General features: G+C 38.8%; 1 protein-coding gene across 1 annotated transcript in view; it reads left to right on the top strand.

Moving 5' to 3' along the window:
* B3GLCT (beta 3-glucosyltransferase) overlaps positions 1-20,498 on the top strand; it is a 100,193-nt gene extending 79,695 nt beyond the window's left edge. Inside the window, exons 11-15 of the mRNA XM_054973064.1 lie at positions 4,381-4,494; positions 6,867-6,966; positions 12,373-12,492; positions 13,506-13,650; positions 18,436-20,498. Of these exons, the coding sequence (XP_054829039.1) occupies positions 4,381-4,494; positions 6,867-6,966; positions 12,373-12,492; positions 13,506-13,650; positions 18,436-18,597 (641 nt within the window). The 3' untranslated portion in view covers positions 18,598-20,498. The remainder of the gene's footprint in view (positions 1-4,380; positions 4,495-6,866; positions 6,967-12,372; positions 12,493-13,505; positions 13,651-18,435) is intronic.
* The last annotated feature ends 412 nt before the right edge of the window (positions 20,499-20,910 follow it).

Below are 20,910 nucleotides of genomic sequence, written 5' to 3'. Positions count from 1 at the left end.
GATCATGATATGATTAACTTATGATGAATGTTTGTTTAAAGATGTGTTATGACTCAGGAGATGAATCTTTGCCCTTAAAATTAACTCAGCAAGGAGACTAGGTTTCTCCCTTGGATGTGTTAGACATTTAGATTAAGAAAATCTCTTTATGCCTTCTGTATGTCATCCTTTGCAGTCACAAATGCCATTTCTTGTGGCTTGAATCTGAATTATCTAAGCTAATCAAAGTGCTTGCTTTTAAGATAAGCTTATTTGCAAAAGGGTGCCTCACTTTAAATTTCAATTAATTTTAACTAACCATTGATTTATTTGTGAGACCGAGAATCTGAGCCATGCTGCTGCTGCCCAGGGTTTTCTGGCCTCTGTGCTCTGGATCTGAAAGTCGGGGAGTTGCCTTTCGGGGGGGGGGTGCCTTTAGTTGCCCCTTTTTCCTGTGTTCTGGAGCATCTTCAGACCCTAAATAACTACAGGGGTGCTGGCATAACACAAAGGCCACCTGTAGGTTGCTGTTGCCACTACTAATCACTCTGTTCCCCCACTATATAGTCAGCTCAGCATAGTACACCGTTGGCATTCAGGGGGACTCTGAACTCAGACGGTATGTTTATTCTGTGGTTTATTAAAGTTTTTAATGTAAATTATGTTTCACTGTTGTAACCCGCCCTAAGCCCACTTGCAGGGAGGGCAGGATAGAAGTTGACTGACTGCCTGACTGACTGACTGACTGACTGACTGACTGACTGACTGACTGACTGACTGACTGAATGAATGAATGAATGAATGAATGAAGCTGAAGCACAATTGATGAGTCCGTGGATGTCCCTGTCAGCTTCCTAGTGAGAGTGCCATTCTGAAGGCAATGGAGTTGGAACCTTGCAGCGAGAAACTTCATTGTGCTTCCAGTTTTCCCCACCCAAATGCACAGCATCATAGTGAACAGTTGTACTATCATCAGCATTACACATGATGCTAGTGATCTTAGTTTATCTTAGAGTTCCCCTTTTCTGTGCAATGTGCACTTACCCTTTGTCCCCTGAGTGAGAGACACTGCTAGCAGCTGTTGATAGAAGAAGGGTTGCTAAACCAGTATGTAGTGAGTACATATTGTCAGCATGGTTGTAGGGTACATGCAAGACATTTGCAGCAGTCAAACTGATGAATGGAATCTCACTGTCTTACTTGTATGGGTTGCATTGCTCTTGGATATCTAGCTGGAAGAATGGAGAGGAGCTTTCTGTTGAGTGTGCCTTGAAGTGGAATACCTGTAAGAGTTCTGAATAGGCAAATATTAGCAATATGTTGTTCTTGTTATCAGTTGTGGTTCTTTTTGTGAAGTGCCCTTATTCCAGGACTTTAAAAGTAATAAAATGAGCCCTGCCTGCACCTCATTCTACCATTGTGGTGTGGAATTTACTTAGTAGCCAAGTGGCTTCAGTGAGAAGCTTGCCTCTTCAGGTTTATTCCATCACAACCCATACACCTAGGATTCGTTTTCACTGCTACCACCCAGTCACAGGTTAAAATGCCAGGTAACCTGGACCAAGAACTTCCATTCCTGTTACCTACAGGCTCCTCTCAAATTGAGAATTACTGTTGTACTCAAAGCTACTCTTGAGGCTGGTAAACACTCAAAAGGGGTTTTTTTTCCTGAAATGGGGCGTGATTGGTCTCTTCACATCCTCACATGAAAGTTGGATCATGCTTACAAAGAGAGGTTAGGGAAATGCCTACTTGTAACCCTAACAAGTGAGAATTTATCAGTTGTATAAGCAGTCATTGGTTACAAAGAAAAAGCATACAGTTGAATAACGCTTGACTAACAACTGAGAAATGGGAAATAAAATAGGCAATAAATGCTATACTCTCTCCTTCTGTCTAAAACTTACCGCTATCATAGTAAAGAAGTAGGCAGAATACCCTTAAATTATTAACATTTCCAAGATTTTTGTTCATGCTGCTGTTCATATCTTTAACTTTCACTGCCATATTGTTGGCCTCCTTCCTCCAGGAATCCAAACCCTTCCTCCTCCTGTTTGTTCCCTTCAGAAAGGACAAACATTCTCTAAATAGTCTATGAGACTGGTCCAGTGGTATCTCAGGAAAATTTCCAGCAGTGATGTGGAATCCTAGAAGATTCTAGTAGTCTCCATTGAAACGAGAAGGTTCTAGTAGCTCCCCCAGGCGGGGAACAAGTCTATTGTTTTCTGAACTTTCTTATTATATGAATCGCTATCCTGCTACCTTTGCAAAGTGAAATTTGAATGGAATGTAGGAAGAAAAAAAACTTTGGACTAGGTTGATTTAGCTTAGCTTCTGAGCATCCATAGAGTGCAAATTCAACATTCACCATGTAACATTTTCAGTTCTTATACACACATCTGAAGCAAGATGTCATTACACCAAAATTTGTACTTGTGTGTTTCAACTTTGCCACACCATGATGGCAGAGAGAGGTAATTCTATGCTAGGGGTGTGCACCTCAAAAATTACCATTTTAATTCAATATAGGAAAGTCAGAAAGGATATCATTATTGTTTTAATCAAATGTTGGGAGTATTGTTATCATTCCAGACAGTTGTGTTGGGAAAAAATTCCGTTTTAATAAATATTAAAACAATACTCCCACTTTAATGATTACACTGTTAAATATTTAGGTAATTTTCGTGGCTCGTAGTAATTCAGTTACATTTATCTTTTATAATTGCTTTCTACTAATCAAGCTTTAGTGTTACGGCACCTTAATTTTGTGTGTTTGTTTGTGCATATATATTGTGGTGTAAGAAAGCGACTAAGAGGAGTTTGCTGAAAAATGTTTCCATATTTTTGATGCACATTATAACTGAAGACAAAAATTGATGGTTCAAAAAAATAGGTTGCTATGTCAGAATTCACGAAAATTATAAAGAGAGGATGAAAATTGAAGCTAAAGTTTAAATATCCTTCATGGAATACATTGTAGTGAGAAAAATGTTTGAACTTTCCTCACAGTATCAAGTGTTACCGTGTGGAGGATAATCTTGTTCAAGAATGTGAAAAATTAACAGATGCTAGTTTCAGAGAATCCTTTTTATCCAGTAAGGTTTTTTTTAATCTGCCAAAACCAACTTCAACGCAAAATTAAGGATGAGAATTTCTTTCTATTAAAGTGATACAATTTAAAAAAAAAACATTTCAGCTCCTTTTCAGTCCTTTGGAGCTTGTGTTATATGCAAGCCCCATGTGTAGGACCTGCCATCCTTTTTTGTGACTTATTTTGTGCCTGCTTAGGGATTTCTGTGAATTCAAACTTCTCACTCAATAATTTAGCAAGAGCAGAAAGCACAAATAGGCCACAGATTTAAGTAAGCCAAACAAAGGAAAATGCTTCTTTATACAATGCATAAATATCTTGTGGAAAGTAGGGGTGGCGATTCACTGAGATGGCTTCAAAAGGCATTACACAAATTCACAGTTAATCCATCAGTGGCTCACCCCTGTGAAAAAAACCCACCCTAAAAATAGCACATTAGGTTCGAAGTCTAGCCCTTCACTGTCTGTGCTAGTTTTCCACTTACAGAATTATTAAGGATGGGGAACTTTGAAAAATATAATTCCTCATCCTCCAGAGTGGTAAAATCTAATATTTCACCTTAGCCTACCTTACTCAGCTGCATGTCTACACTAGGCCTCAAGGAGCTGTTTGGAGCTCAGGCTCTACTAAATAACTAGCACAGGAGTCCCCAGTGTGGTGCCCATGAGTGCCACAGCAGCCACTTAACACCTTTCCTGGTGCCCACCGAGGTTTTTTTAAGAAAGTGAGTATGGCCAAGTGGGGCACTTTGCCCATCTGGGCTTTTTACTGGCCACTGGAGATCCAATTGGCTGGGCAGATTAAAATAGCCTTGTTTCACTGGCAGCTGCCACTACAGTGCTGGTTTGTTCTCTCGCTCCTCCTTCCCACTGTATTGTTTAAATTACTCCTCTCCAGCATTTGGAAAGCTGGAATGGAAGGAAGAATAGACTTTGGAACGGAAAAGCTCCTGGAACAGTAGGCCCTTAAATGAAAAAGCCCAGGAATGACTGGGAAAGAGAGATGCTTCAATATGACTAGAAACAGAAATCTGGTAACTTTAAGATTATTCTGCCTAATTTTCAGCGGGGTAAGTTTTAAACACAGGGAGGGACAATTGAGCTTGTTGCTTGCTTTATTTTCTTTTCGCTTGGTGATTATTAGGTAATCTTTGCTTAGCAATATGCCTTCCCTTTTGTAAATTAATGACTACAAATATAAGTAAATGTATTAATGTTTAACTTTGTTTCTAAGGTGCTATTGGACTCAAATCCTAGTGTTTAAATGGATACAGTTTCACCTACATCTGAGAATTGTTGCTTATTTTTCAGTCCCCATTGTAAAACAGACCTGGGAAGGCGAGGCTGCTCTTATGGAATATTACAGTGATTACACAGACAGTTCTATTCCTACGGTTGACTTAGGAGTGCCAAACACTGAAAGAGGTGAGTATTTAAGCAGCCTTAATATTGTATGATACTATTTTGGTTCAACAATAGAAAGTTTTCACAAAGGAATATACAGATTATGATGAGAAACCCGTGTTCTCTCCCCCCTCCCCCATACACATGATGACCTCAGTGCAATGCTTTAAAATACGGAATACTGAATCACAGACCTTATCTCCTTCTGACAGCTGCTGCTGCTGCTGTTCTGTCCCTTTGTCCAATCCATCTAGGGTTAGTTTTTGAAGAGAGCGTGGGCAGTGTAATCTTAACAAGCTATTTTTCAGTGACATTATTTATTTATCTCCATGATATGACCCATAGAGGCAACAGTAAGAGAAGCTGGTGGGAGGATTGGAGATCTTCCTTATGACTAGCTGAGGTGGGGTTCAGTTTGGGTGGCTGTTGGTAGCTATGAAAGAAGAGGAGGCTTATGTTCTTGACTTGTTCCTGCCTATTTTTTGCTGCTAGTGCCCATCACAAGCTGCTATAATGTGAGCACAACAGCTCTCTTAATTGCCTTCTTAGCTTTTCCCAGCCATGCACACAAAAACACAAGAAGCAGCGGTCCTGTCTGTGCATTGTGAGGCAAGAGAGAGTGTCGCTACATTCCAGGTGCCTTCCAGAGGGAAGGAACTAGGAAGAGGCTTTTCCTCAATCAAAACAAGAGGATAAGAAGGATCTTTTAAGACAGGGGATCAGGAAGTCCCAAACATCTTGCTCTTTTCTTTCCATCCCTTCTGAGTTCAAAGGGTTAGTACTGTATTACTCATCTCCCTCCCCTCTCTCCTTGACATTCTTAGTGGCTGAGTGCTGACATATTCTTGAGATCACACCCTGCGTGGCTCTGGTAAGACTAAAGAGGCCAAGAGAGGAAATATTGGAGATACAGGAAAGGCAGAGCTTTACAGACACTGGTCCATATAGATAGATTTATTGCTGTGTAGGTGGGGGTGGGGAGTGGCAGCACCAAATCTTTGTTTTCTGCTGTGCTATCCTATTGTTCTTTCCTTGGTCCCTAATCTTCCTTTGTTAGGTTCGCCCTTTCTCCTAGCCATTCTACTCTTTTTTCTTCATTGGTCCCTTTAGCTCACACCTCTGGTCTCCTGTGTCTTCCCTTGCCATATGTATCCCCTTCTTTCCTTAGAATTCCAAGCTGACCCTTTCCCAGCTTTTAATAACATTTATATACTGCCCTTCAGGACAACTCAAGAGCGGTTTACAAAGTATGTCATTATGTCACAACATTCAACAAAGTATGTCGCAACAATCACCCTGTGAGATGTGTGTGGCTGAGAGAACTCTAAGAAGCTGTGACTGATCCAAGGTTACCCAACTGACTTCCAAGTGGAAGAGTAGGGAATCAAACCTAGTTCTCCAGATTAGAGTCCTACATTCTTAACCACTACATGAAACTGGTGTTTGATTTTCTTCCTGTTTTCCTCACCCCTTTACCTTTGACTGATGACTTCCCTGCCACTTACATCAAACTCTTTTATTCTCAGTTTTGTTCAGTCAGTAGGAGGGATTTGTCATCATGTAAATAGGTGCGGGAATAAGAAGATAATTCATTCATTGACAGAGGCACAGAGTCCTGCTGCGTTCTTCGTCTTTGCTTGGTTTTTTCTACCACAGTTCCTAGGTGAAGGGGCATCGTAGGATGTCTTTGCCCAGGTGACAGGCTGCAAGGTCCTCAAACACAGTCTGTTGTCTTCCCCTTACTCTTAGTTTTATAGTCTCTTCCCTGGTCTAGTAGTTGTCTGATAAATCAGGCTGCCACAATAACTAAGATAAATCTTCATATTCATAGCAGAGAATCTCTGCTGGTGCCAATTCAGGTTGTTGGCGCATGAAGGACTTGATATATGGCGCTAGAATAATAGCTGCTTATATCTATCGTATATGCAAGCTTGAAAGTTTTGTGGAAGATTCAAGAAGTAATTTCATGCATAATGCTCAGTAGCTTAAAATAGAAAATATATGGTTCCTCTATATTCCCAGCATCTTTTACCAAAATTCCCTGCTTCTGTGGTATGTACATATATTTAACCACTGTGTGTGGGACTAGGATCTGGGAGACCTAGGTTTGAATCCCCACTCTGCCATGGAAGCTAGCTTGGTAACCTTGGGCCAATCACACACCGTCAGCCTAACCTAGCTCACTGGGTGGTTGTAAGGATAGAATGGTGGAGAGGAGAACAACTAATGCTCTGGGTCCCCAAGGCAGTGTATAAATGAAATAAATAAAATAAAGATAAACATGCTACTTCTAAATAAACATCATTGACCTAAAGACTTAAAATATTTTATCACTGCTACTTGATGAAGTGAATTATTTTATTGCATTTACTGTTGATTCATCTCTCACGTAGGTCATTGTGGAAAAACATTTGCCATTTTGGAAAGATTTTTAAACCATCACCCTTCTACAACTCCTTGGTTAGTCATTGTGGATGATGACACTTTAATAAGGTATGGATTTCATAATCATAGAATCATAAAGTCGTAAGGGGCATTACAGACCATCTAGTTCATCCTCCTGCCAAATGCAGGAAGAGCTTAAAGCATCTCCAACAAGTATTCATCCAGCAGTTCTTTGAAGCCTGCCAATGAGGGGGGACCCACCACATTCCACTGTTGAATTACTCTTCAAGTGAAGAAGTTTTTCCTAATATCCAGCTGGTACCTTGCCTCCTGTAGTTTAAACCCATTGTTTTGAGTCCTATCCTCTGTTGCCAACAATAACAGCTCCCTTTCCTCCCCTAAGTGCAAGCCTTTTAAATATTTAGAGAGCAATCATGTCTCCCCTCAACCTCCTCTTCTCCAAACTGAACTTTCCCGAGTCCCTCTGTTACTCAAATAGGAGGTCTCCTTAATTAGTTGGGGGAATTAGCATTAAGGAGGCAGCGAGAGAAGGTAACCAGGATTCTCCACCTATGTTTACGAGGATTATTCCTTAGAGAATGCTCAAATTAATCAGGCAGATGGTCAACAGGAAACGTTTATTTATTAAGGAAAAATAAAAGGCAAATGTACAGGAAATCACTCACAGTGTGCATACAAGGCTAACTAGGAAAATCAGGGAGGAAAGTGGTGGAAAGCAGTTAGGGAGGGCAATAATTGCCAGTGTTGAAGATAGGAAGGGTCCACGGAGGTGGCAGCAAAAACAACCATTGTTTCATGGTGAAAAGGGTCTCAGGCAAGCTTGAAGATGGGTGTATGGATCCAGAACCACACACACGGAGCACATGGCTGGAAAAGCCCAGTTACAGGACAAAATGTTCCCTGGGGCAAAACAGGCATCTTGCTCCCCAAAACAATAACTTAATGGTTTGTTTGAAGGTAGAATAATAACTAGGAAGAGGTTTGATATGACTATCTGAGGTAGACTATAGGTGATAATATTGCTTGATGACCTGGTAAGTACCGGACGGGAGGGGTATCAGGTGTGTTGAATAGCTTTGGTTAGGGGAAATTGGTGAGGGGAAATAAAGGAAGGTGTTGATGGGATTAGGCAGGGAGTTTTCTCAGGGAGCCTCCTTATCTCTGCGTCTCTCTGGGACGTGGAGGGATAGTCAGTCAGTTACCCATCTCTGATTATTGTCCTGGTAACTTTCCAGTTCTCCTGCCCAGATGGCATTCACTCTGGGCCAATCTCGAGTATCTGTAGAGCAGCAACTTGGTCATCCTCAGATACATTCGTGAAACACTGTGCAGTGGATATGGACACTTCACAGGATACAGCAGTGGCTAAGGCATTATTGCAACCTCTTTAAATAGAAAGAGTAAATTTGTATATATAAGGTTATGATATTGCTCACAAATGTCAGCACTTATGGTATTTTATCTGTATATAGTTATATGTTTAATAGTTTGTGGAATGTATACAGTTTCTTGTCTGTGGCAAGAAGTTCGGGGTTATGTCTGCATAACCTGTTCTGCCTTATTTTAAAGCATTTTTATGTTATTAATAAAATTGAGTTGAAGTTATTCACCCTGCCTCCTTATTGTGTGTATATACCTTGGTAATCTCCCATGTGGGACTGCACGGAAGAACGACAATGAAAACAGGGTTGTACATACCTGTAACTATTGTTCATCAAGTTCTTCTGTACAGGCACACGTACCCTCCCTCCTGCCCCACTGTGAACTCTGTGATGGTAGCCAGTTGTAGCTTGCGGCGGCTCAGGAGAACTGAGGGAAGGAGGTTGCGCCTTTGGTGGGTCACATGACTATTTAGGTAGGAAAAGCGGTTGCTAAGTGGCCTGGGAAGGACGACCCCCCCCCCCTCAATGGAGCTTTAAAATAGCTATGAAAAGTTCTTCGGTCAGCAGGCCTGCACACATGCGCAGTCCCATGTCTGCCTCCACAGAAGAACTCGATGAACAATAGTTACAGGTGCGTACAACCCTGTTTTCTTCTTGAATAACTCATACCTATCCAGTACCGCATTCCAGTCATGGGAATCATCCCACCACGTCTCTGTACAGCTGCTAAGTCATATCTTTCTGTCTACATTAATTAGAGGTAGCAACATTGTGTTTTTTCTTATAAGTACATACATTTCTTATAAGTACATAAGTACATCTTATTTGGAAGCCACTGTTGGAGAACTAGTATGCAGCAGCAGAGATCTTGAACACAAACTGTCAAACAGGAGATCCAAATAATTTAGAGCTAATCCAAAACATCTCTCAAATGTTAAATTAAATTAACAACTAGATACATTTAAAATTCAATATAGCAGAAAATTGTATCAGTGTCCTAAAAGATAGCAGCATAGTTTTCTTTCAGTAACAATGCCAATTCTGAAATAAACAATTCACGTTGGGGAAAGAACTGCAGCAAAAGTCTAGGAAAAGACAATCCCTCCAGCAGCTCTCTTGTGTCTTTTAGTGGGTCTGTGCCATGTTTAGAAACCTGAAATCATTTTTGGCCATGAGATTTCATAATAAAAACTTTGTTTGGAAAAAAAATGTTTTTCTCAAAATGTGTCAGCAATTAGATACTGTCTTTTCCTATGCAACTGCTGCTATTTTCCTATATGGTGTGGGCAGCTGTTTTGATCTTGTTCGGACTATAATACTGAGATAATATCATGTGTTAGCTTCACAGGATTCTCAAAGGGAGAGATGCAAATAAGAGTTATATTTGAGATGATGATGATGTAAAATGAGAAGAATAATTTGAAGTGTGCAATGTAGACAACAAGGGGGTATGGCAATTGCATTTTTCAGTTAATACAAGGAAAAGTATTTAGGAGTCTATTCTTTATATGGAAATATCATAAATCTAATCCCGATACTTAGAAGAATAAAATGCCTGACACATGTTTAAAATCTGAATTGCTTTTGAATATGTTCAGATTAGATGTTGCAAGCAACAATTTTATCCTTCACAAAGGAAGTAATGGCATAGAAAGGACAATGCATAGCACAGAAAGATATCTAGTGGCTAATAGGCTGGTTTCTGTAAAATTCTACAATAGTGGTACTTTTATGGAATCTAGCATAATGTATTATAGAAACTTCGACATATCCTATCTCTTTCCCATACTGTGTCTCAAAAATTGATGTTTGCTGCTTTGAAAATCCTTTGAGAAAAATGTGCTATTTTTGTCCCTTTGTTTAGTTAATATGTTCTTTGAATAACTCCATTTGTTCATGCTGTGTTACAATGAAAGACTGTTCCTTGCCCTCACAAATGGTTTTAGGAGCCAGGCTTGTGTTGTGCCATGGCCAGCAATACCAGCCAGACAACCTGGGCAGCTGCCGTTCTCCAGCTTTAAATTTGTTGTGACAGTGATGCACTTCACAGAATAACTTTCTGGCACTGAAGACCTGCCTCAGTCTCTGTGGGTGCTGGAGGCAAAAGCATTGTTTTATCCACTGATTCATCCTTGATGCATTGAACTGATGCCAAAGTCAGAAGCATTATCTAAGCATTATCTGATTTGAGTGTAATTTCTTCAGTGCTTTAGACAGAATGAAATAGAGCTGCCTACCCACCAGTGAGTAGTTCTTACATGTTGGCTGCGGTGTCACTTGGCTTGATAGGAAAATCAATGGCAGTGTGGAGGGAAAGGATCTTAACCATGAATAATAGCGAATGAGATGGTAGGGAACACTTCTGCTGTACCTCACTTTTTATCTGAACTGCGAAGCACCCTAGTTCTTTAAATCAAGAGTACTCACTTTGAGACTTGTTTGTGCCTCTTTGAATCCGTGGTATACATTTAATTTGATATCTATTCTATGTGGTCTTCCTGAAGGGATTTGACCCTTACAACTTTCCTTTGTCTTCTAATATCCTTTTAAGCAGCTTCATTCTCCTTTTCTGTACATGTCTAAGCAGTAACCTGGTTCCATAAAATAAAATGAATGCATTCTGCTGATATATTTCTTTTTGAATACTAAATGGTTATAAACAGAGGCCGCAATGAATAGAGAGAGAGCAAAACTTAGCAAACTTTTATACTATCTGGGGATGATTCAATTAAAGGGCAAGAGAGATAAAAGCTTGCTGTGAAGAGTTAACAACGTATTGTTGCAAACGCAGTCTGAAGTATTTGCTGTTGTATTTTTTCATAATAGCATATGGAAAACTTACACCTGATTTTTGATAAAATATGAAAATAGCCCTTAAAATATATGAAATAGGAGAATAGTCTTTGTAAATTGGACATAAGACCATTTTAAATTCACACTATTTTATATTACATAGACTTTGGGGATTGTTACAACATGTAACAAGCAAAATATAAGCCTTGAATATACTTAACTATCATGTTTTTGAGGGAAGAGCTAATTTAAAAGAAAAACAGAGGGTAGCCTTGCCAAGATGGGGAGAGACATTGGATTGCAAGGTGAGCTTTCCACTGTCCCCTGCCCCTGGCTATCCAGATGCATTGGTTCTCTTGATTCAATATGCAACATCACTGAGTTTTCTGAACTTCGCATTATTGACAATTTTGAATGTTCCCCAGCTGCTCTGACATGAAGAACTTTATGTTCCACGTAATTTTACTAGAATCAAATTAACTTGCAAGTAATTTACCTTGGCTCATCTCATGCCTTTGTAGATACATACTTCAGAATGATGCTTGTTGTATGGTGCACCACTGCCATGACCCCATAAAGAGTGATTGCTGGGGCATAGCGTATCTTTTACCAACCCTGTATATTTAGGGCACTTCCAGATGGAGGTTTTTGAAAGACAGTTGTGCTCTACAGCCATACTGTTCAGCGATCCAGTTTGGTGCTCCATTCACCTTTCTGGTTGCTGGGAAACACCATCTTATGTGCCAGAACATCAGCTTTATATGGTTTGGATCATGAGATGTAGGTAGAAATTTTGAAGTAGGAAATACTACTTTTACATTGTACAGAATAATGGTGCTCTAAACCTGCTTAGCTCTTCTTGGGGCTGCTGTAATATAGAAATATATTAAAATGATAAAATTGTCGTAAGAGAGTTTTATGAAGATATATTTGGCTTTTGAGATCTGAAATCATTCCTGTTTGCCATCTATAGGGAATAGCCTAGAGAAAATGATGGATGTTTACTTTAAATTAAAGATTCTGTGTGGCGGGCAAACTTATATATTCATTTTAAAGTGATATTTCATAAAGTATATAGATCATACTTTGGAGCAAACCCAAGAGGTTTTTTTAATCCACCTCTTTAATAATATATTTAAAGTGAATGCCTTCCAACTATTTTATCTTCAATGTCAACAATTAATATACATGTGTTTTGCTGTCATAGATCTCATACTGCCACTTAGGCTGTCAGCTTAAAGATTTTGAAATTGTTTAAAGGAATTAAATGTTTCGTTTTGGAATAATTATAGTTGAATTGCACTGCTTTATATTTTAGTATATCTAGGCTCCGGAAACTTCTCAGCTGCTATAACCCAAGTGAACCAGTAATTCTTGGAGAACGTTATGGCTATGGATTGGGTTCAGGAGGCTATAGTTATATCACTGGAGGAGGAGGGTAATTCATCTAATTTCAATTTCTCTTAAGAATTAAATATAAAGAATTGCTATCAGTTGGTAGCAAACTCATAATGGGAAAACTTTTTCCTCACAGAATGTTGCTTTTTGTAGATACTGAGTACTAGGTGGAGAATTACAGTATGTACATTTCAAGCGACTGGATAATGGTAAGGCCAATAACAAAAAAATTATTCTGTGTCCTATACTGTATTTGAGAAAGTTAGGAGCCAGTTTAATTCATCATGAGAGCCAGTTTGGTGTAGTGGTTAAGAGCGTGGGACTCTAATCTGGAGGGCCAGGTTTGATCCCCCACTCCTCCCCTTGAAGCCAGCTGGGTTACCTTGGGCTAGTCACAGCTCTTTGGAGCTCTCTCAGCCCCATCGACCTCACAGGGGGTTTTGTTGTGGGGACAATAGCATACTTTGTAAACCGCTCTGAGTAGGCATTAAGTTGTCCTGAAGGGCGGTATATAAATCAAATGTTATTATTATTATTCACTCTGTCTTCCAGGGCTATGTTATAACTTACTCTGCTATGGAAAATAAATACAAAGAGGATGCAGTTCTTCTGAGATAACTGCTTGTTGGTCAAAAGAAAGTATTTTGAAGAGTTCCCAATATTTTTAAACCCTTGGGTTGTCCTTTTAGTTGTGATTGTAGGTGATGAGCCTTGCCATAAATAGAACTGCCGTTTTAGGTACATCTAGGGCCAAACATTTTTTTTTTGTCAGTAGTTTTAACCAACAGTTAGAAATGGGTGCATATTCTGGAAAATCTACAACAACCTATGATTATTGTTATTATAATGCCATTGTTGGTGAAGGAGCAACACAATATACAGAATTATTTGTTACTGATTCATACCGGCATTATGAACCTAGTATTGATTTGTTACCTTGTCCAAATGCCTTTTGCAATAGGAGACTGTTAGTACTATGGATCTGTCGCTGTGGCAACCATTGACAGTTTTTATAATGAAACAAAATATATCTTATTCACTTTATCTTTTAAGGATGATCTTCAGCAGAGAAGCAATCCAAAGATTATTTGCTAGTAAATGCCGATGTTACAGCAATGATGCCCCTGATGACATGGTAATTGGAATGTGTTTCAGTGGCTTAGGGATTCCCATAACACACAGCCCTCTCTTCCATCAGGTGAGCACTAAGAAATGTATTTATCTATTCAACATATTTCTGTCCTACACTCTCAGTTTTAAAAGTTCATTAGGTCACTTAAAAATAAAAAATGACAATCTAATATATAATTGGTCAAAGGCTGCCATCCCTACATTGAATACCCAAGATCTGGCCTTCATGTGGATCAAAAAATCTGCAAAAAGTGTCCAGCCCCAGCTACAATTTACAGGTCTGTGAACCTGGGGCAACCCGAAAGTTTATAGAAAAATCTAATTTAAAACAGTGGGAAAGTCACTTCTCCAAGCAGTAACAGGGATGCAGATGTTGCAATCTCTCAGACCACCAGTGCTTCTTGGCACTCCCATTGTGCCTCCCATTTTGCTTTGGGAAATAAATAGTTTAGTTTAGTGCTGTCCCCCAAGTTGCCTAATATGGGGGTGCACTAAACTCTACAAGCAGTGCCCAAAGCATAACACAAGGCAGAGGACCAGGCATGGTGAGGAGTTGCCTAGGCAACCTAGAATATTGTGCCATCAGCTGACCTCAGGAGAAGAAAGTGAGAGGGGGAAGCAGAGAATGAAACATGAGCCAGAAGCAGCTTGCAGGGGAGGGGGGTGCACCTTTTCCTCCCCAGGAGTGCCCCTTTTATAATACTGCTTATTTCCAGCATGACAGCATAAACACAAAGCACTGAAACTTGAATACAGTGTAACAATAAAAATCAAATCCTCTATCAATATTTCACAAATGCCTGATTGTCAAATTGGGTTTTAAGCGTGCATTTGTGGAGAGGGAGTTTCAGGGATGAACCCCCACCCACCCGACTGAAAAACCTCTCTCTCTCAAAACTGCCTCAAATCATGGTCTCTGAAAACGATCTTGACATATGTGAAATGATGATCCTTATACTCCATATTGTTTTATAAGTTCATTGCCAAACAAACCATAGGTATTTATTTATATTATCCTTAAAATAAAATGCAGTGTTAAAATAGTATTACTTATTGTGCATGTCCTAGTCAGTTCCAAGGCCTGGACTACAAGGAGGAGCGATTACAGCCTCTAAATGGAGTGCTGTCACTTTATTTGGCAGGAAAATCAAAAAGCATTTAAGTGATTAAGCTGCAGAATGACAAAAGCTGTTTTCTTTCTAGAAAACAGCTGTAAAACCTTTAAGAAGAATGAAGTAGCAATTATAGTCAAAGTTAATAATACCTCAGTGCTTCAAAATCATCCTTTAAAAATGTGATTCATGTCCTATTGTTTGTTTGACACAATATGAAAACATTTGAATATACTGCCTTATCTGCATGTATATACAAAATTTCTTTTTCTCCCTTTCTGATTTATAATTGAACACTGAATCAGTTCCTTCTTTGTTGATTTCCCAGAATGTTGATTTCAAAATAGCTGTTTACAATATTTCACTTTTTACAATGTTTAACTTCTACAGTAAAACCATACTAGTATAATAGATGAATTTTCCTCTATGGTTATAGCATTTTTTTATCTTTTAGATCATTTTTTTGTATCACTGTACATTTAATTCTGTCTACTAGTGAATGCTTTATTAGTATGTCAAGCGGAATACTTAGCTATTAATTCACCACTTTAGGCGCTTTAGATGCTGGGACAGCACTGGGTGAGCTAAAAAAGTCCTCCTCTCGGAGGGTATAATCCTCACACAACCCTGTCAACATTCTGCTATCACCTGTTGGGACCCCAGTCAACTAGTGCAGCGCCACACTGTCCCACAAGTGTGCATCTTGGGTCCTTCTGCCCTGCTGAGAGGGCAGTCTGCAATGTCTATTGCCCCTTCCTCCTGCTCCTCACATCTCCTGCAGGATCCCTCTGATCCATCGTGACAGTCTACCCTACCATATTTCCTTAAAATGTAATGTTTGTTAGCTGTTGTTATAAGATTATGTGCAAATGCCTGCTTCTACCATATCACTACACTGGCTTCCAGTTTGCTTCTGGGCCCAATGCAAAATGCTTGTATTAAGCCTCAAAGCTTGGGACCAGCATACCTTAAGAACTGCCTGCTCCCTTATGAACCTACCCAATCACCACAGTCATTGTCAGACTCGAACCAAATGCAGGGTTAGACAGGTGGCAGCCTGAGAACGAGCCTTCTCAGTCATGGCACTGAAGTTATGGAATTCCCTCCCCGGAGTATTTGTTGTCTCCCTCTATCACTGTTACCAGTGGGTGAAGGCTTTTCTGTTTTGTTTGGCAGTCCCCCAGTGACCCTCATAGACCCGCCTTCCTATTTATGTGTATGTGTCAATGTGTTTGTATTTAACTGAATTGTTTACTCTTTTATTATGTGTGAATCAGGCCCCAAGTCCCTTGACGTTACATCCCCAGCAGAAACTCACAAAACAATCTGAAAATCCTCATAGCCAGTCTAAGTCAATCATAATGTGTTTTTAGGCCCTTTGGAATAGTTGTTACAGATTGGATGATGGAATGTGCTTTTCTCATTTCTTTTTCTTCTCTTCTTAGTTTAGTTTAATTTCAATTTAGATATATGAAATAATTTTACAAACTAGCATGCTATATCCATATCCCTATGCTAAAGAGCTCTAGATGCGATTGAATTTAGTATGAAATAATTTACAAGTATACTGGAGGGTACAAGTGGGTGGTGGCTTCCGTTGACCTCCTGAACAGCTGCCTGGCTATGGCTCTGAAGGACAGGCCTTCTCTCATCTGGGCATTCAGCATCTGTGAGGAGGAAGATTCCATTTGAGCTCCTGTTCTGTATCTTCCTGCCATTCAAGGGTAACCGTGCTCTCTGGAAGGAAAGGACTTGTCACATCTCTCAAAAACATGTTCCTCTTTAAAATTACTTTTATTAGATTTTGAACTACTGTTAAGAAATAATATTTTTAAAATCTCTTTATTCCTCCACTAAAAACTACTTCAGAGGCAAATATAAATAATTAACGCATCTACTGTGAGAAAAATGTTCTGCTTTTGCATAATGATTCTCTGATGTTCAGTTATGACACAATGAAAAGTAAATCCTGTTGTGATGCTGAGAAGTCATTCATAACTGAAAGGTTTTTAATTGTCTTCATTTATTTATCCTGATCCTCAGTAGACAACATCTTACTTTTCCCACCTACCCTTGTTCCCTTTCCCAGCCAGATTATTCCACTGCCAAAGAGTCTCACTTCTTTGTTTTTTCTAGTGGCCTTGTCTTTTATTGGATCATTCAGTGCCATAAGGATTTTGGCAACCAGTTTTTCACAGTTAGAGCAAAAGTGGAATTTGAATTTAATTTCCTTCTCAAAACAATGAGATAATAAAATTATAAAGTGCATCAGTAGTACTATTGCAAAATTGCACTGAGTAAAATTGTGGAACTGCTAATATGGCAGCCTCTTAAAAACATATTGCATGGCAGCTCTAACAATGTGGCTAGGCAGCCTTCTGTTGCTTCCAGCAACAATGTTTGTCCAGCATTATGCCCTCGCAGGGAGCCATAAGTGAACTCTTCTCAGCTCAGTTTGGGAATGAGGTCAGTAATTACAAGCTTTCTTAACGAACATTTGGAAAAATTTATCTTCTTTCCAAAATCTGTCTCTTGGTTCATAATATTTGCATGCTGATGGTGTCATATATATGCCTTGTACCAAATCCCTTCCCCTCAAATGGTAATTCATATGGAATTATAGTGGACGGCTGCTTTGAAATTCAACAATAACTTCTTTCCAAAATGAACATACCTGGAAATCAGAGAGGAGTTTTGATCTCAGCAAGGAACAATGGAATGTTTGCAAGTAGAGAAAATACCAAATAAAAAGTTAGATTAGTTCACAATGATCAGTCAAAGTTTGGGTACAGGTTTTTAACACTAATTGACTTCTGTACATGCACCTTCTTGAGTACACATAGCAGATCTTATTTTACATTCTGACCTGGAGAACATTTAGGGTAACACTGCTCTATTTATAATATAGCTGAGTATTATGAGTAGGAAACATTCTTATTCTGAACTAGATACAACCTTTAGTGACTTTTAGTATTCACAACTGCTTGAAAATCTGAGGAAGTATAATTCTGGTGACACATCTTCCCATATAGGCTTTCTGTGTGCTTTGAGTTGCTGCACAGAATTTCTCTGAAACAACTAAGTAGTGATCATCGAATAGAATGCAAACTCTGGAAAGAAATACCCCACCAAATATCTTGCTTCTCTAAATGAAAGCATGACAAAGAGCTATTTTTAAAGACTAATTATGGATCAGTACTTAGACATTTTTATTCATTTTATCTAGCTAAAATGTATAGTATTTCATTGTTAGAAGGGTAAATTATCTAAGTTGTTTCCTTAATTTCACTAGACCAGTTCCTCAGTTCTAAGCACGCTCTCTCTGAACAGCAGAAAAGAAAAATTTTTTAACAGATTTGAGAAAGCAGTAGATTGGTACAAACTGTGTTTAATAGGTAATTTAAAGTATTGTAGCTGTTTGCATCTTCCATTTCCTTCAGATGATAATCCTTCAGTTCCTATATACACTGTAAAACTAGAGTCACACCAGCCTCACTGCTGTCTCATCCTCATCCACTCAGCTTTATGTTGGCATAGGGCCTTTACATGTAGCAGGTGTAGGCAGTCTTTGCAGTTTCAATGTTTACAGAATGTGGATATCTTCACCTCTAGTTTAAGAATAATTGACATTGAGACCTAGGATTTATGGAATTGCATTGTTTTAATTTTAATTCTACTTAATTGCTCTAATAAAAACTCATATTATACATTATTTCTTTTTTTAAATCCTACATATTTAGGCTCGACCAGTGGATTATCCAAAGGACTATCTTTCCCATCAAGTTCCAATTTCATTTCACAAACACTGGAACATTGATCCAGTAGAAGTATACTTCAGGTGGCTAGCACCAAATCTGGAAGATTTGCAAGAAGGGAATATACGTGTCAAGGAGGATTTATAATCTGTAGAAAAACATTAATATTTAAATATTGTTGTAGGCTTATATTGGAGTTACTGAATTTGTTGTTGTATTTATACTTGTCACCCATTCTGTATACAGTACTAAAGGCATGGTCCACTACCACTGCAAGTACAAGGCCTGTTGTGTGTGTAAGACTAACAGAACATAATAGAGCCCTGTTTTCTCCTTCCAAAACTCAAATAACTTTTACCACATACGGATAGGGATATTGGAGGTGTGTACAAACCTCAGATTCCCCATAATGCCCCATGATGCTGGCAGTATACCTGAGTCAATAGGGGAGGGGAGGAAACAGAACTCTGTTGCATCTTCTGGAAGTCCTCCATGGATAGGGACTGCAGAGGAACTGGTTCATGCCTTAAATATCCCTGTCCTAGATTTTATTTATACACACAAACTCCCATGTAAATACATTTAATGAGTGAACTTCAAGGCTTGTAATATTACGTATCTTTTGGGTTTCAGATTTTGTAACTATTGCCTGTTAAATATCAGGATTTCTTAAAAAAATTCTCAAACATAAGCAACCTGCCATTCCACCCCCCCCCCCAGTTGACAGTGGTATATTAGAGTCATAATGATAAAGCGTGTTAAAACTCCTTTTGAGTTACAGAGGATTTTGTGATTCTTTATCCCTTGATATCTGCTGATGTTTGTAAAGAGAAAGAGGCCTGGTCATACTCTGTGTGAATCAACTAAAGAACCCGTTTATTGTCCTATCTGTGTATCAGCTTGCATCTTTAAACAAATACCATTTATAAATAATTGAAAAAGTGAAGACAGTGTTCCTGTACTGACCACAAGATGTCACTACTGATACTCCTGTTTTAGATACTTACCTAACTTATGCCCACATTGTGTGGGTCGTTAATGCAAGACTAAAATTTAGCTGAGTACTCCTTTGCCAGATTTGTGTTATTTCAAACATAGTACACATCTAAAATCTACACATTCAAAATGGAGTCCAGTTTTATAAAGTACGGGTGAACTAGAATGAAGGGGGGGTTAAGAAAATACATGCACATCTGTCAGGGAGCTGTAAAATGGGACAAAAATATTTGTCCATTCAGAGTGAGGGCAGGAAGCAATGTCCTCACTCTGATTTGACTTTGTGATGTCATAATTTAGCCAAATCTGAGTGGCTGCGTGATATGGTGACACCCTGATTTCACTGTGCTGCCTTTAAAATCTCCGGCTGTCTGGGAGTATCTTGGGAAAGAAGCCCCATGTTTTAAAAAATTGTGCTGAACATAGATTGGAGAAAGAAGCTGTAGATATCTAGCATACAACACAAAAAAGGGTAAATAAAAGCAGTGTGGGGTTTACATGTACAGTTCTTCCTTTTATCTTGAAGATTTTTGTCGGTGAAAATTCATTGCAGACATAGGAAAGAGGTTGTATAAAAAATTTTGTTACATTTTTAACATCTACAATGAATTTCTTCTGTTGAAGGCATTTCCATCTAACATCACTTGTTATTTTTTTAACCAAAACAGTCATCTTGCATAATTTTTCTCATATATGTTAAAGCATTTTTCCCTTTATCACAGAACTCACTTGATGTGTTCCAAAGTAATACAGTTCTTACCTTTGGGAACAGAATTTGTCAGTCAGGAATTACTGAAAGAGTGTGATCATGCTTGTGAATGTAATTTGGGTATTTAAAGGGTATGAATATTGAGCACATTTTGGACAGATAAAGTTTGAATTGGAGGAACTGGCAACATGTATTTTCCCTTTGTCCTCTTTCGGTGCCTTATACTATAGATATTTTTACTGATAATTCTATTTTTTTTTACTGTATGCAACGTATTGTTATTTATGTTTATTGTTTAAAACTGTGTAAACCTAAAATGGAATAAAATAATTATTTAAAGTTCTGGGATATGTTGTGCTAGAATCCTTTGCTGCCATATGATAGTACAAGTTTTTTTTAAGTGAATAGGAATAACATGATGAATTTTTCAGCCAATCCTGTCCTGTTTTATTCTGCTGTAAGTACCATTGACTTTGATGCAGTTATATATTTGTTTATTTACCTACTTACTTCATTTATACCTGCCTTTCTCCCCATTGATGACATAATGCAGCTTACATAATTCTCCTGTCCTCCATTTTATCTTTGCAACAATCCTGTGAAGTAGGTTAGGCTTAGAGTATCTGATCGGCCGAAGGTCATCTGGCAAGCTTCCATGGCAAAACAGGGATTCAGACCTGGGCCTCCTAAATCCTAGTTCAAAATGCTAACCACCACATGACACTGACTCTCTCAGTTCATTCCCAGCTAAATTC

Source organism: Eublepharis macularius, chromosome 3 (genome assembly GCF_028583425.1).
Source record: "Eublepharis macularius isolate TG4126 chromosome 3, MPM_Emac_v1.0, whole genome shotgun sequence".
Lineage (NCBI taxonomy): Eukaryota > Metazoa > Chordata > Lepidosauria > Squamata > Eublepharidae > Eublepharis > Eublepharis macularius.
This window is presented reverse-complemented; position numbering and strand designations above follow the sequence as displayed.